The 16621-nt window shown below is 44.3% G+C and overlaps 1 protein-coding gene across 4 annotated transcripts in view; it reads left to right on the top strand.

Moving 5' to 3' along the window:
- Positions 1-15975, top strand: part of MAVS (mitochondrial antiviral signaling protein) — a 156040-nt gene extending 140065 nt beyond the window's left edge. For 2 of the 4 annotated variants that reach the window (XM_086964284.1, XM_086964281.1), the window contains 3 exons: positions 3707-3874; positions 4142-4294; positions 14245-15975. In XM_086964284.1, the coding sequence (XP_086820410.1) occupies positions 3707-3874; positions 4142-4294; positions 14245-15054 (1131 nt within the window). In that variant the 3' untranslated portion in view covers positions 15055-15975. The remainder of the gene's footprint in view (positions 1-3706; positions 3875-4141; positions 4295-14244) is intronic. The other 2 variants (XM_086964285.1, XM_086964283.1) reach the window with 1 other exon arrangement.
- Positions 15976-16621: the final 646 nt, after the last annotated feature.

Below are 16621 nucleotides of genomic sequence, written 5' to 3'. Positions count from 1 at the left end.
TCCCCTCTGAGAAACTTGCTTATTTTTTGTTTTTCGAACCGCCATCCGGGTTCTGCTGCTAGGGTCGCGGTTGCCCAAGTCTTTGGGGTGCAGCCGAAGACGTTAGGTCGACGGTTCTGGTTGGTCTAAGGGAGTTGCCCTGGGCTGACAGAAGCATTCCTTAGCATAGAACACCCTACCACCGCGGGCAGCAAATTAGAGAGGATGGAGTTTTTCAAGACGGAGAGACCTGCCAAATCAATGAACTTTGAAACTAGAATGTGTACAGTGATGGCAAGAACACGATTTATGATAACATGCATTTTTATGTTGTTGAGTATAATGACGTTTTTTATAGGCTATGCTTTGTTCACTTTTCGAGTGACATTTGCACCCACTACGCAGCCAACACCTCCTCCTCTTGTCTCCCCACATTCTTTTCACCCTCTGCCTAAACACGAGTCTGCCAGAAGACTGGAGTTTGTAAATAATTCATTCGTTCAGCTTTTGCACCAACACCAGTTAGTAATGAACACGACTAATTGTTGGGTGTGTGGACTTATGCCACACACAACAGATAAAGGTATCCCATATTTTGTCTTGCCGTTTAGCTACTATGGTTCCTTATGTGCATTTCAAACGATGTTCCTGTTTGCCATCGAACCATATCCCCCACGTTCAACGAGAAGTAATATAAGCAACAAAGCATTAGTGGTGGGAATCACAAACATGAGCAGAGAAATCGACACATATCGAACGATTCCGAGAGATGAGTTGAAGGCTTACAGTAGATGGAACACAACGGGGTATGAAGTTGCCCTGAGTGAAAATATGCTTGCAAAGAAATCCTCCCCGATTTGGACTGTACCCCATCAGGGTCACCTATGTTTGCAAGGAAATGGCAAAAACCCAAGAGCTCAGTTAGGGAAGAGTGTCTGTACTGAAACTTATGTCTTCTCGTCCCAGACCTCTCCTCCGTTCTTAGCGACCAAGGGTACCTACTTCATCTGCCACGATAGAGCATATAGATGGTTGCCCCCTGACTTCTCGGGCACATGTTTCATCTCGTTCCTGTTGCCTCCCACCTATACGGCCGCAGCAGATTACCATAGGACAAGGACAGTTAGAGGTGTCGTGAGTAAAGACGACACTACGGGTCAGGAGTTTGGTGACTTCGTAAAAGGTTTTCTGCCATTTTGGGGGCCTATGGTGAACAGCAGGAACATTCACCAATTGACGAGGGTAGTTGAATCTACGATAGTTGAAACCACCGGTGCCCTTAGTAACTTGACTGCGGAGCTCCAGTCGGACCGCCTTATGACCCTTCAGAACAGGGTCGCATTAGACGTCATACTTGCAGACCGAGGTGGGGTATGTAAAGTGATCCAGTCAAGTTGCTGCATTTTCATCCCAGATAACGCCCCGACAGTATACCAGGCCATCTCCCAACTGCATAAAATCTCTGAATCAATTCATGTGGACAAAGGAGACTGGTCACTAATGGGGTGGTTCTGGGAACTGATATCGGCATGGGGATGGAAACTTCTGATAGCCATTGGGATGGCCTTAGCCATTCTTTTCCTGTTCTGCCTATGTGTACAGTGCGCTCCTACAATATGTGGCCTCTGTGTTACATCATGTGTAAGGAAGCATGTATCAAGAAACGAGCTAAGTAATAGGATGATGTTGCAGCAACATCTCAATGACTTCGTGAACATCGACCTAGACTCAGATTAGCATGAGTATCGGTTGTTTTGCCTATGTAAGGGCAAAAGGAGGGTCTGTGGTACTGAAAATTCTGGACCCGTGTCACAAACATCGTCGATTCATGACAATTTTGGTATCAGCGAACCTCAAATGGCAAATGCGGTATACATGTGCATTCTTGTCACGATTGAGTATTAGGATCACCCTGAAATCTGCATTTCCGTCACGAACCCTCGGGTTCCATTTTGTGAACGGCATCCATTTTGTGATTGCCCTCACATAAGGCAATGACTAAAGCCAAGACGAGTCCAAAGGACACGTACACCTTCGCTGACTCCGCCATGACCTGGGCAAGCTAACTCCACTGCCTACAGCCAAACCTGTTCGGCCAGGTCCTTTCCCAGTGGCCGAGCGAGATCAGTATCAAGGCACAACATATCATAAACCTTTCATCACACACAAACTATGCCTAATCTTACATACACCTGTCCCTTTCTGTGGTTTATGACTTGCTTTACGATGAGGAGGTGCCCGATTTTATTAGGGGTCTGCCGATATCTGATGGAAATACTGGGTCTTGCCGGGTAATCAATTATGGGTTGAACGAAGTGAAATATGCGTTTGTCATCATGACTCTGCTTTTCCTTTGTAGTAAAAATATGTATATGGTCTAACTGTAAAAATAAGGAATTTATGCCCGAAGCTGATTATTTTGTATAAAAGACGAAGGCTGGCTTTGTAAGTTTGAGCAGTCTCCTGAGATTATACATGCTGATGTACTTCTAGGATACCTGTTACTGGTTGCAGCCAATAAATACGATCCTTGACTTCACCTGGAAGACTCAGTGTTTCTGTGGTTCGAAACAGGAAGAACTCAGAGTTTTCAGGTGTTCTCCCTGGCACCGCCGGGTCCACAAAAACCCGGTACTCCAGTAGTGGGGGTCGTCTGTTCTCTTACAATGCCACTAAGCTCTGGAACACCTGTCCACTTCATTTGCGTAAGAACCCCATATATCTGGCCTTTCGTAAACTGTTAAAAACCTGGCTCTTCCCCTTGTTTGGTTAGTCTCCACTACTTGCCGCTGTCAGTGCTGGGATGCCCCCATGTAGCTACGCGCCTAATAAATGTACTTTTCATTTCATTTCTTTTTCATTTAATCTGGAAAAAGACAGATAGATGTAGATGTTGGATCGCAGTGGTGATAGAGATGTGACTTGGGGACTGCCATAGTGGTGTTTTTTGGTCACTGAATTCACAATGGCAAAATTAGTTATACTATTACAGCACCTAAATTAATCCTTTCGCATTCAGTACAGACAGAGGAGTATACTTGAATGCACTTACTGAAAGTTACTGCGAAACTGGTTGCAATATATTAATAATAATGAAACAATATATATATTATAATAATGTGTTATTTACTTTGCACTTCATGCTCTCAACACCGCCCGCCACAATGCTAAAAATGCATGTAATGCATTTGCATACACAAAGCGGCAGGCACCGCGCTGTGCCTGATGCATTGTGTATGCAAATGCAGGGGGGTACCACAGTTACCCCCCATGTGCACCCCCACCTCGCCTTCACCATGGGGGCCCGCAGAGGGCCCCCAAAGTGAAGACCGCCTGTCTTTCCGTGGCGGCATTGCCGCCACGGAAAGGCATCTCCCAAAGCCCATGGATAGACACCGCCACCATATTAAACCTTTTCCGCCCGGTCGCCTTGCGACAGGGCGGAAAAGCGGCAGACGGTCTTTCCGTCCACCGCGTTCCCCCCGCCATAGTAATATGGCGGGGGAAATGAGTGGCGGGCGGGCAAGGATGTCGGGCGGATCGTCACCGCCCGCATAGCGGTGGCGATCCGCCCGACATCCTAATGGGCCCCCAGGTGTCACCAGCAAACAAGTAACTTGCTAACCCATGTTTGCAACACATATTGATATTTTTCTGTAAATTATTTAATGGACACAAAAAGCATCAAAATAGTGATTTTAATTGGTAATCATTTTTTTTCTCTTAGGGTTCAGGAGAGGGTGCATCCAACTCCGCTTTACCTCCGGAATATACTCCTGTTAGAGACAGAGCCGCTGCATTTGAACCTGATCCAGAGCCAGCTGTTAGAAGAAAGGAGACCGGCTTGCCTAAAAAACGTCCCCCGGTTGAAAGACCAGATGACCACATGGGCAAGGTATTGTAGTGCAAAATTGGAGCTAAAAATTCTTTAGCATTAGTACTTTACACAATAGTAGGGAAGCAAAATCAGTTGTTTAGGGCATCCACACCAGTTTGTTTTTAGTGTTACTTTGTAGTGAAATAGTGGTTCCACATTGTGACAGAAAGTTTGGAAAGCCTTTTCATTGGATAAAAGAGTATATAAGGTCTAAATGCATGCCACAATTATAAACTTTTAAAAGTTAATTTGAGGATTTTTCATTTACTGCTAAATCTTGGATAGGTTACAGATAATGTCTCCCATCGGCTGTCTACAAATCCAAACGAAGCAACTCCCAAAAGCAAGAATACTTTTGGAGGTGCTGGGAGATCCCAAATTCCAAGAAAAGTTATCCATCTGCATACCAGTGATCCACTGAATACACCTTCGCCAGCTGTATGTACTATACTTTATATTCTGTGTTACATTAACATATACCATGAATATTAATATATTAACTAATGCATCTGATTACAAATCTGTCAAAAACACTAAAATTAATCTAACAAAAATTTTCTTTAGCTATTGGTTTTCATTGACTACCAGGGTCAAATCAGTCTTAAAATATGAAAGAATAATGAGCTGAGTTCTACTCAATGAATGGGGTAGGAAATCAACAGAGGGTTTGGGATCTGAATTTGGTTTCCAGAGAAAATTCTATAGACTTGAACAGAGGTAAAAATTGAAAGTTCACATTGCCAAAAAATAATGTAAAGTTTTCAAATTTGACACAAACAGGTTTAAGTCTAAAACATGAGACATTCTCAAAATTCAAATAGATTAGTTAACTGTAGACAAACGACCAAACAACAGAAAATTTGGTGTAAGCTTAAAGTGTAAGGCTATTGAGGAAAACACATCTTGCTTGGTTTCTAATTTCTAACTAACATAACTCAGCATGTGTATTTTTAAAGCACACGTTTACCCAGAAGGGTATATTGGCGCTGAATAACAGATGCCTATTGTTACCTAACTCAGTGGTACTCATTATATCAACCTTCGAAGGATCGGATGAAAGGCTGAGTGGACCCATCGGGATTTGAAGCTGTGATCATGAGGTCAAACACGGGACCCTGTAGTGGACGAATAAGTCCACTAAGCCACCAGACCCTGCAACTAAGATACTCACCTCAAACTAGTGTTTTGATCTGTCTGCTTGACCTAAAGTTGACTATAAAAGGCAAACAACATGCCACGATATTCGAGTGCTCAATTTACCTTATTATGGGGACTGTGGGTCTTTCCACACTAATGTGTGAAATATGTGGAAAGCATATGTGTGATGTTGTTACATCACAATGTATATATGTCTTTCCAGCCCTGACGAAGTCGCGGGTGACCAACCTAACAAGCGACAAAACACGTGTTGGCGGGAACAACTGGAATAAAGAAAGGAAAAAAGATTGAGAAGAACAATTGCTGCTGTATTGTGTTCATATAATGTTATAAACGTGATGAAATGGGTTTATGTGTGTTAAGATATTGTAATCATTATATAGGATCTCCTGCAGAGATCTGACTGATGGGTTTGTGGATGAGAACCCCTTCCCTAAGCACCATAACATATTAGATCTGGAGTACTAATAGACCGAGAACAAAGGGAAGCGCCACTGTCACTAGACTTCACTAATCATCCCCCTAGTTAACCAATATTATTGCCTAAGCTGCCAGAACCATGGGACACGATGAGAGCAAGAGCAGGACTAGATTTAATCTACTCTCCCACAGTCTCATCACCCGAGGCTGAGTATGATGCATGCTCCCCTTTGGCCTTACCAGTGTCCCCTGGGTGTTCATGAAAGTGGTGGCGGTGGTCGCAGCTCATCTGCGCAGATCAGGGATTCTAGCCTTACCCTATCTTGATGACTGTCTGTTGAAGACGAGCTCGCCCCAGGCTGTCGTCTCCCACCTCCAGACTCTGGCGGACCTCCTGCCTTTGCTGGGGTTCACTATAAATGTGCTGAGGTCACACCTGACTACCTCTCAGACTCTCGCTTTCATCATAGCTGTTCTGGATACAGTGTAGTTACGGTCCTATCCTCCCAAACAGTGTGTCCAGGATATTCGGGCTATAATACTGATGTTTCAACCTCTATCTTGGATTTTGGTGAGAAAGACTCTGAGGCTGCTGGCCTCCTGCATCCTGCTGGTGGATCATGCCAGATGGCAAATGCAGGCTCTCTGGTGAGACCTGAAGTTCCAGTAGGCGCAACATCAGGGGAATCTCTCCGACTATGTTCAGATCTCAGAGGGAACTGCACTGCCGTTGCAGTGGTTTATAACGTACCAAGCTTGGTTCAGAGACAGACCCCTTTCTTTCCCCTACCAGATATAACAGTGGTGACAGATGAGTTACTCCTGGGATTGGGCGGCCATCTGGGAGAGGCGGAGATCAGAGGTGTCTGGTCTCGGGCTCCATATCAACCTGCTGGAGCTCCAGGCAATCCGACTGGCACTGAAGGCTTTCCTTCCCTCTCTCAAAGGGAAGGTGGTGCGGGTGTTCACAGACAACACCACCGCCATGTAGTGCTGCAACAAACAGTGCGGGTGGGGTCGTGACCCTATGTCAGGAGGCTCTTCGCCTCTGGACATGGTTGGAACATCAGGGCATTACCCTGGGGGTTCAACACTTGGCGAGCTCTCTGAATGCTAGGGCGGATGAACTCAGCCGTCGGTGCTTGGTCGATCATAAATGGCGTCTTCATTCGGAGGTGGTGGAAGGTCTCTTTCAGCGCTGGGGAGAGCCTTGGTTAGATCTGTTTGCCACTGAAGAGAGCACGCAATTGTCCGCAGTTTTGCGTGTTGGAGTTTCCAAGTGGAACTGCGGCCTCCTGTGCGCCTTTCCACCAGTACCACTTCTGCCCTGAGAGTTCAAAAAGATCAAGCGCGATCAGGCCCAAGTTCTTCTTGTGGCTCCGGACTGGGCACGAAGAGTCTGGTACCCCGAGCTCCAGAGCATGGCCATCAATCCTCTGATCAGACTGCCCCTTCGGGAGGATCTTCTGTCGCAGCAGCAGGGGACGATTCTTTTCCCGAACCTGTCCAGTCTCCACCTCTTCGCGTGGAGATTGAGCAGCGACAGTTGACAGCTTTCGACCTTCCACCTGAAGTTTGTAATGTCATCTTGACAGCCAGGTGTCCTTCCACTAAATCGTTATACGCCTGTAGGTGGAATACGTTTGTGGCATGGTGCACAGCAAAGGCTGTGTATTAACTTTCACCCCTATTTCAGAGGTCCTTTTGTATATTTGTATATACTTTCTTTGTCCCATGATATCTCGCTTTTTTGGGGCAGCCGGATCAGTTATCCTTCTTTAATTCTCCTACTGTAAATAGATTCTTTAAGGACGTTACTCATCTTTTCCTCCATCTCCTTTCATAATATCCCAGTGTGACTTTAATCTTGTTTTCACGTACCTCATGTGTGCTCCCTTCGAGCCTCTTCATAACTGTCCTCTCAGGCTCCTCACTTTCACAACTGCCTTCCTTGTTGCCATTGCCTCTGCTCGCAGTGTGAGTAAGCTTCAAGCTCTGTCTTCAAAGCCCCCTTTCTTCTCTGTGCATCAAGACAAAATGGTGCTTAGAACGAGGCCTTCGTTCCTTCCTAATGTGGCTAAACCTTTTCATATTTGTCATTCTATTGCCTTGCCTCCCTTTTTCCCACCTCCACACTCTTCCAAGGTGGATGAGAGACTCCACCATCTGAACCCTAAACGGGCGCTGTCTTTTTACCTTGATCGCACCAAAGACTTCCGGGTGGATGATCAACTCTTTATTGGATAAAAGCCAAAAACATACCATCTCATGTTGGGTGTCCTTTGCATAAAGATCTGCTACGCTATAGCTAAGAAGGAACCTCCAGTGGGGCTGCGTGCTCACTCTACTAGGGCTACGGCAGCTACCACTGCATGGCATGCGGAGTCCCACTTTTTGATATCTGCCAGGCGTCAACGTACACATCTATACATTACTGCATGGACAGCCAAGACCTGAGGGATGGCTATCTTGCCTGTTCAGTCCTCCAAGACTTTCTGGTGTGAACTTGATTCGCAGTCCCTCATCCAAGTATGGTATTGCCGGGGTATCTATTCTAAGATAAGAAATTCATAACTGTCCCTTTCAGATAAACAAGTTACTTACCTTCGGTAACGATGTGTCTGTAAGAGACATGTGTTAGTCATAGATTCCTTACCGCCCCACCCATCCTCCCTGCTCTGCGAGCTGCTTTATAGGGATAAGGAATCCCTTCCAGGGCCCTAGTTGTGGCTCACCGGTGGTCAGTGTCTTGCATGGCTCTGCGCTTCGGGCGTGGAAAGTCGTGTCAAAACTGACATCAGCGCGCAGGGGCGGCGTCTAAGTAGGCACCGCAACGACATTCCGGCGACTACGACCATGGAGGCGGAGTCGACCGACGCCACCTACTGACACACAGGGGTACTGCTAAAGAAAAATCTCTAGATCCAGTCTGAAGCATGGGGGAAAATCTAAGGTAAGTAATCTATAACTAACATATGTCTCTTAAAGATACATAGTTACTGAAGGTAAGTTACTAGTTCTTTGGGAGGTGTGCGTGTGCCCAGGGCTCATGGGCGTGGTCATGCATCAAGGCGTAGCTCGATGTATGGAAGCAAAGGGTTGTAAACTGCCGCGTCTTGGAGTGTCCGATTGGTACCGGTGGGGCACTTCAAGATATTCAGTTCCATGTTACATGCCTGGTTGAAATACTACTCAATGCCAAATTATAAGGAAAGCTTGAATGTGGTTCAAGTGTAGATTTCAAATTGACGCCTGGCATGTCTTTGAGGGTCTGGGAGATGCAGTGAGTGTGTACCGGACTTCATTTTATTAAAAGGCTCAAGAAATCGTCAAAAAACAAGTTCTATCAAATACCATCTAGAGGTTGCATCTGGACTCCCATCTTGTTTTCAACATCTATATCATATAATGCGAGGGGGCACTAGTACTATTTTTAGAGCAGTGTTGTAGTTACAATCGGGAAATGGGACCGTGATAGTAATACACCACAATGAGTATGTGTTTTACATTCAGAGGCAGCACAGTTCTTTAAATTATAGGCTTAGTCGGTGCCACGGAATGGCATCGTTCAATCCTACTGTGTTTGTCTGTAATCTGTAGACCCACATTTGTTCCTTCTCCAGGAGCCTATTGGTGATGCTGTGGCCTGGGGTCAGCTTCTCAATGAATGACCATCTTAAGTCTTGATCTGAATTATTTTTTTAAAGTAGTGCGCTGTTAGTTATGTGTATAGTTTTTTACAGCGTACTGGGCCCCTGTGTTAGCTTATTTGTATTCTGTTTTTTCTGGTTGTCATGTCAGTGTATGGGGAAAGGGTGTGGTATAACGGCTAGTGCAGTCGACCTTGGAGCTGGGCCACCGGATTCGAGTCTCTGGAGGGACCCTCAACAGCCTGTGATTCTGGGCAAATCACTTAGTCTCCTCGTGCCAAAAATGAATGTGTCCATCTGTAACACAACTGGTGCTTATGTAAAGCGCACTTATACCTTCGGGTTTAGTTTGCGCTATATAAAACAAACAAATAATCTGTAAGGAATGAAATGCTCAAATGTGAAGAAGCACTCCTACCCACCTATGAAGACTTGTTAAAGTATATGTTCACCTGTTGGTGCTTTTCAGAAAACTTTTTTTCTGCAAAACACTGAGCACATGGCTCTGGGCCCACCCAAAATGGCTGCTGGACTCAGAATTCTGGGAGTTGTAGTCAAGGCACCACTGCTGGACCAGTTACCTTGTTAATTCTACAGACCACACAGTGTCAGAGAAGGTGGCCTCCGACAGCCAATTAACAACCAAGCCTTGGCACTGACAATGAATCAATACACCAGATTGTACCTAGTAGTCAAAAAAGTAAGTTATTCACCATGGATCACAAGACAAATACCATACAGATAACACCCGTGGGAACACACCATGCAAACTTTTATGTGATGTTGGCCGAGTAAGGGCTCAAGGACGTATGGAAAAAATTCCCATCAGAAGCCACTCTGTACTGCCCTCTTTTGCATCATTTGGGTTCTCCTCGCCCAGGAGACAAAACAAAACGGCCGGTCAGATGTTACCGTGACCGAAAAGGATGTGAGAGGGAAGTAATATATGATTTTCAAGTGTTGGGGTGGCGACTGGAAAAAGCAGTGTGAAGTGATAGGAGTGTAATGGTGAGGGTTGGTAAAATTAGGTGAACTGGGTAGAGGTCAACAGTTTATTAGTATCTCCCAGTCCCTCAGACTAAAAGGCAAGTGCAAGTGCGGGTTTGAAATAATACCACACTCAGTAGTGGTCAACATGTTTCTGCATTTAAAGAAAAAGTTTCAATGCATTCTTCAGGACCTTTTGTTTCAAAACTACTGCTTTTTGTGAAAAATAATTAAAAGATATCACCTGAGAATCCCAGGTTGTGTGCTCAACCATGTACTGTTATCGCACCGTACCAAGGACATTGGATCCACAGGAAAAACAAACAAGAAAAAAGAACATGAATTTGTCATATTCCCGCGTTTTTTTTGAATACTTAATCAAGTGAAACATTAATTTAATGGCGCCAATGTCGCACATGCTGGGAAAGAAGTTCCATTGCAAACACTCACCCATAAGCGATGGTTGAGGAGCTTCACCCCACCTGGCTGCGGCTCAGGTATGAGGAGCACCGCTCTAGAGTAGGAAAATTGAACTCTAGAGCTGAAGAATGCATTGAAACTTTTTCTTTAAATGCAGAAACATGTTGACCACTACTGAGTGTGGTATTATTTCAAACCCGCACTTGCACTTGCCTTTTAGTCTTAGGGACTGGGAGATACTAATAAACTGTTGACCTCTACCCAGTTCACCTAATTTTACCAACCCTCACCATTACACTCCTATCACTTCACACTGCTTTTTCCAGTCGCCACCCCAACACTTGAAAATCATATATTACTTCCCTCTCACATCCTTTTCGGTCACGGTAACATCTGACCGGCCGTTTTGTTTTGTCTCCTGGGCGAGGAGAACCCAAATGATGCAAAAGAGGGCAGTACAGAGTGGCTTCTGATGGGAATTTTTTCCATACGTCCTTGAGCCCTTACTCGGCCAACATCACATAAAAGTTTGCATGGTGTGTTCCCACGGGTGTTATCTGTATGGTATTTGTCTTGTGATCCATGGTGAATAACTTACTTTTTTGACTACTAGGTACAATCTGGTGTATTGATATTGAGTTTGGGGCGTGCACCTGGTTAGTCGTTAAACCTGCCCTTAGACCCTCTTTTCAATTGTTGTTGTGTAACTGACAATGAATGCCCAAATTAAGCTGTGAGGCAGGAGCAAGAACAAGGTTCCTGACCAAAGACACAGACAAGCACCTAAAATCACACTAAAACACAGTAAAAAAAGAAGATGCAATAGTGGTACATAAAACTCTCCTAGTTACAGTCATAAATACTTGGATAAATGATGACAACTGCTTTGTCTGTGCAAACGTAAAGGTGCGAAATATACCATAAATACTTTGATCAGTCTGTGCCCTGACAAAACAGATTTTCCTTTTTCTTTTTTTCCAATTCTTTTTATTGCAAACATGCTCAGCACAGAAGAATGCACATCTGGACATGTTGAATAAAATTGTACCAACATTACAAATGGTAGACCAACCTCATAGAGCAGTAGAGTAATAAAAACTACGAGAGCCCTTATACGGCCCATGAACAAGACCAGTGGCGTAACAAAAGTTAAGGGTGTCCCCCTGCAAGGTAGACAGAGGGGCCTCCCACTCTGGATTTAATCTAGAGCTCTCAGGCCTGAGTACAGTGCTGAGGGGGCCCCCTGCAGCTCGGTCCCCCCGCACCATTGCGGCTGCGGGGGCCTGTGTTACGCCCCTGAACCAGACCCAAACCCTGCATCCATCCTCTCCATCAACATCAAAACCCCCTATAGACTTGCTATGCTCTCCAGATCTTTTCCCACTTCTTCGGTCAGCCCCTACTTTGGTAGACTATCTTTTCTGCCCGCAGGCACCAGTCCAGGTCAGCTTTCCAGTGGGAGAGTAGGGGTGGACACCCTGCAAAACAGATTCTCTAATTACTCTGTCGAAACCGCTGCATACATTTTGAACATTCCAAATATTGATTTGTAGCTGCACCAAAAGGTACCTACACATGACGAATGACTCATTATAAAGTACAAATTGGCCTCTTACGAATGACTTATTTACAAACTACAGGACAATCTAGAGCTGTTCCAGATGTTGTGGTCCAGTTTCCTGGAGCCCTCGGAGGTCCATCATGACATCTTCCAATAACTGTGTGGTGTTGTGTCTCCAAGGGTTCTGCTGTCCTGGGCAAATATCCTTCACTCTCTGCTCCCTCCTCACCTCTTCTCCCTTTGTCATCCTCCGTGTCCATAAACCCCTAGGTCTCCCGCCTCATCCCAACCCATATGCCTCCTTAGTCCTACCCTGAATGCATTTATGACATGATTTGCACACTGGGGTGGGGAATGTTGTTCATGTTGTGTATGTCACCTAAGGCATATGTATTCTTTTTGAAATGTCAGGTGCATCAGTTTTGTACTTTGGCACTTTCCTATTAGTAATGCCCTTCTTCCTGAATCTTCTACAGCTGTGCTAGGGCTGGTATATGTGAAGTCAGATTCACAGAGCTGTTGTCTCCAAAACCTGGATTTGGAAATACTTCAGTATTACATTGGAGTAGAAGAGCAGGTCTCCCTATTGGATGTAGCTACACCATACCAGCCAAAAAGGTCCAGAATGCTTGGCTCATGGGATCATCTATAGGGGTCCCCAAGATTATATTGTTTGATGCTCAAGTTCTTTTCGCCCTTCCTTTTCCTTTCGTTTGTTTTCATTCTCTATAGTGTAATGAACCAGGCGATTCATGGGAGAACGACTCTATGCTTCACCACCATATGAATATTTCTGTACCCCACAATTACTGTTATCAACACTGTCTTCTTGTTATGAACGCTATTTTCTTGAAGGCAAGGTCACTATATGCCTATATTGAACTGTTATCCTTAATACATGTTATGAAAAAGAAATGAAAGAAAGGAAATCGGAAGAGCGGACATAATATACTGGAAAGGGACCTAGGTAACTGGGAAATCACTAGCAAATGGTGGAGAAAATTTCCAGTTTGTTTCTTTGTTGAAAATGGTGCATAAACTGAATTTTTAGACTTTAAAAATAATAGTATTATAATGTTTAGTGTAGATATGCAATCCAACAAATACATTAAATAGACATTATAAAATATATATTTTATTTTAAGAGTTCATAAAGCACGCAGCTCCGACGCTAAAGGTCAGGCAGGCAACCAGCAGAGCCAGCATCTCAGAACAGCTGTGTTTTCTGCTGTCTTCTGAAAATCAATGGTGAGGGACAGTGTCTCAGCTGTTCCGGTAATGAGTTCAATACCTTAAGGCCCTGATAGGCGAACAATCGCCCCCCCAGACGTGACCGTTTAACTTTGGGTATGATATAGAAGAATACCTGTTACTAACAGGGTTGTCTTTGTCCACAGGGTTCCAAGTGACGTCATAGATCAGCTAGCCAGAGGTGGATGCATCCGTGGGATCTATGCACAGCATTGCCTAAACTCTCTCTGTCCTCTTTGGTGTTCTGATCTGCATTCCCTCTGAGAGTCCTTTCTCCCTTTTTGGATAAAAACAATGCAAAAAACATATTGGACCTCCTGCCACCCTTCCTCATTAGCTACTGTACAAATGCATTGACAAATATATATTAAAGTACCTGGCATCCTGTAACCCTACCCTACCTCCCAGTGACCCTTCACTCAAACTCCTGTCCTGGGTGTTGCTCTCTGTTCAGGAGTAGAGACAGCTTTGTTCTTACAGCAGTTCTGGCTGAGCCGCTGTCAGCACAGAGACAATTTCCTGTCAGGCACAGTTTTGCACAGTCATGCAGGGAAAGGAAATAGATGGTGATGCTGAACAGCTCCTTCTTTCCCTTACCTCCTTCAGGGGTGTGGAGAAGGGATACTAATACTGCCCAGCAATCTACGGCTGCGTACAGGTATTTTGAGAGCCTAAATGAGCCAGGGAGAACGGGTGTCCCCTTCCCTGGGTGACATTACAGCAGCAAAAAGCTATTTTTGTGTATCACTACAGGATTGTAATAGAAGATAAAAATAATAACTGGATTTGAGTCAATTTTACATACATAAAAAGGAATGGCATACATGACTTTATACTGTATATATTGTAGTCTGCCAGATAGTAGATGTTTAGATTAGACATGCCTGATTCAGAACCATTTTTTGTTTTATATAAATTTTCAATATATTTTATCTTTAAAGGAAACTAGAGGAAAAAATCCACCCAAGAGGATTGAAACACCAAGCAATGCCACTAAAAATAGCAGGGATGAAAGGCAAGAAGCAAGGTCAGAAGTAAACAGAGATAGTAATGAAGAGGAGGAGGAATATCCTAGTAAGCCAGGTGTCCTCAACTCGCAAGTACGTACAGATCAGAATCCTGCAAGTGGTGAAGAATCTGTCACATCATCCCTGCATGAATCTCGGCTTGCCCTTAGTGGAAGCACTGATGTCACTTCACGTGGTACCCCATCCAGTCGCCAACCACCGGCTGCAGAAGATCCAAGACGTCTACATGCTCCGTTTAACCAACATGCACCAGATTCGAGTAGCAGTGATTCGAGCTCCAGCATGTTTACAGTGAGAAACGATCCAATTATGATAAGCGCCGACTCATGCGAGACAGAGTCCCTGCATTCTAAAGTCAATGAGCCAGAAGAAGATGACTATTCCTCTCCAACTTCAGCGACGGGGAGAAGCACTGGTGTGGAAGAAAGAGTTTCTCGCAGTCGAAGCGATGTTGCAGCCAACTCTACTCATCCAGTTGACGCTTCTGAAACTTTTGATGATGGGGACATAAGGGACTATCAGTTGCATTTTGCAGGCAATCCCACTGTTGACAATTTAAGTGCTAACAATGTGGTGGGCTTATCTCCCTCTGAAGGCCCTAACTCTCGAAGTGATGCTGATGGAGCAAAGGACAACATAGCTTTAGCGCATGTGGTCTTTCCAGCTATTATGTTTGCAATTGTTGGGATCTTCTTACTGTACAAAACACGACAAAAGCAGTGAAATAAATATAAAACACAGGCCCCACCTCCCCCACATCCCTCAGCTAGAAACAGCACAGTACCAAAGGAGATAGGTTCAGAGAGCCGAGGCCAGGACACACACTTAAATCAGACCAATCAAACACATCAGGGTTGAACTTAAGTTTTATAGACTTAAGCCATAATCCAAGACTCTGCAATTCTGATTCTTTTACATAATCCGGTCTGCACCAGAATCTCAGTTCTAACTTGACCGGTAATTGAGGACACCATGCATTTTCGCCTGGTAAAATTATTTGGTAATGCTTCATGACAACCAAGTTTGCAGACCTGGACACAGCATCCACAACATTCAACCAGTTCATTATTCCCCAGTCTAAGGTTCAAAACTGGGAATGATGCGTAGATTGCAAATTTAGTAAAGTACCATGCCCGAACTATCAGTTTCTTACGGGTTTGCAGTTAGTACCTGGGACTATGCGATACAGCGACTGAGGGACTTGGACTGTGGGCTTGATGGCTGCCCATTGTTTGCCAAAGTGTGGTGAATTAGGCAGATGAATCATTTGTACTGATAATCAAGATAAATAACTCTTGGTTCTCTCTTCAACCAAAAATGGAAGGCGAAAAGCTGACTAAAACTGAAAATCAAACCTGTTTTTATTAATATACTTGGTGTTTTGGGTGGTTGTTTTCAAACATTATCAATAGGCTTTTAAAGATAATGGTACACATTCAGTTTAATTGTTTATTCTTTCAGAAGCAAATACATTAAATTGCACTATTTTGTTTATAAAACCTGCCTTAAGCAACGTTTGCCTCAGAATGGAACATGCATTACTTATTATGCTTCTTTTTATAGTATATATGTGTGGCATGGGTTCTGAAATCTCTCTTTTTATGTAGAACAAAACATAAAATGTGATATGCACTAAAGTTAAAACAATTACATTGTTATTTTGTAAACGCGGCTGATCGCAGAAAACTGTGTAATGTTGGATATCCTTCATGCTCACACAAGTATGTTTCCTTGTTTCTCTCCCTATGAACAAGCTGTCCGTTCATAACTCTATCTAACAATGCCTAATACTGTTTATAACTCAAATCGTTATGGTAAGTTGTCATGTGGCTTTATGTGCTTCTTTTGCACCTCTGCCTTAAAAGCCATCTTTGCCATTGGGCAGGATGCCACAGCTTTGACTTTCTTGTGCCTGGCCTGGTGTAGCTGGCCATGCCCACAGTGGACATCTTGTTTGCACTGAATGACTCTGGACCTTCTGAAACAAACCAGATCTTTAGGACTTGTTTCCTTCATTTATCCAGTGGCCAGCTCGGCTGGTTCTCATGCTTCTTTGCTGTGAACAAGGGGAATGAAGATCTACATTCTGTCCAAGACACCATCTGCTCCTTTTGTTTCTTCCCAGACAGTTATCAAAGTAAGACATCTGGGGAATGTCCTCTTTTTCGACTGATACTGAAGTAGCTTGGCATTATTAACTCCTGGAAGGCATATTTGTTGATACTGGCAGCCTCACAGGGGGTTTCGGCAGGTTTGTGGCGAAAGGAACACTAGCCTCTCAAGAACAATA

The sequence above is a fragment of the Lissotriton vulgaris genome, chromosome 3_2 (assembly GCF_964263255.1).
Source record: "Lissotriton vulgaris chromosome 3_2, aLisVul1.2, whole genome shotgun sequence".
Lineage (NCBI taxonomy): Eukaryota > Metazoa > Chordata > Amphibia > Caudata > Salamandridae > Lissotriton > Lissotriton vulgaris.
Note: the sequence above shows the minus strand (reverse complement) of the source record. Positions and strands in the feature narration are given on the sequence as shown.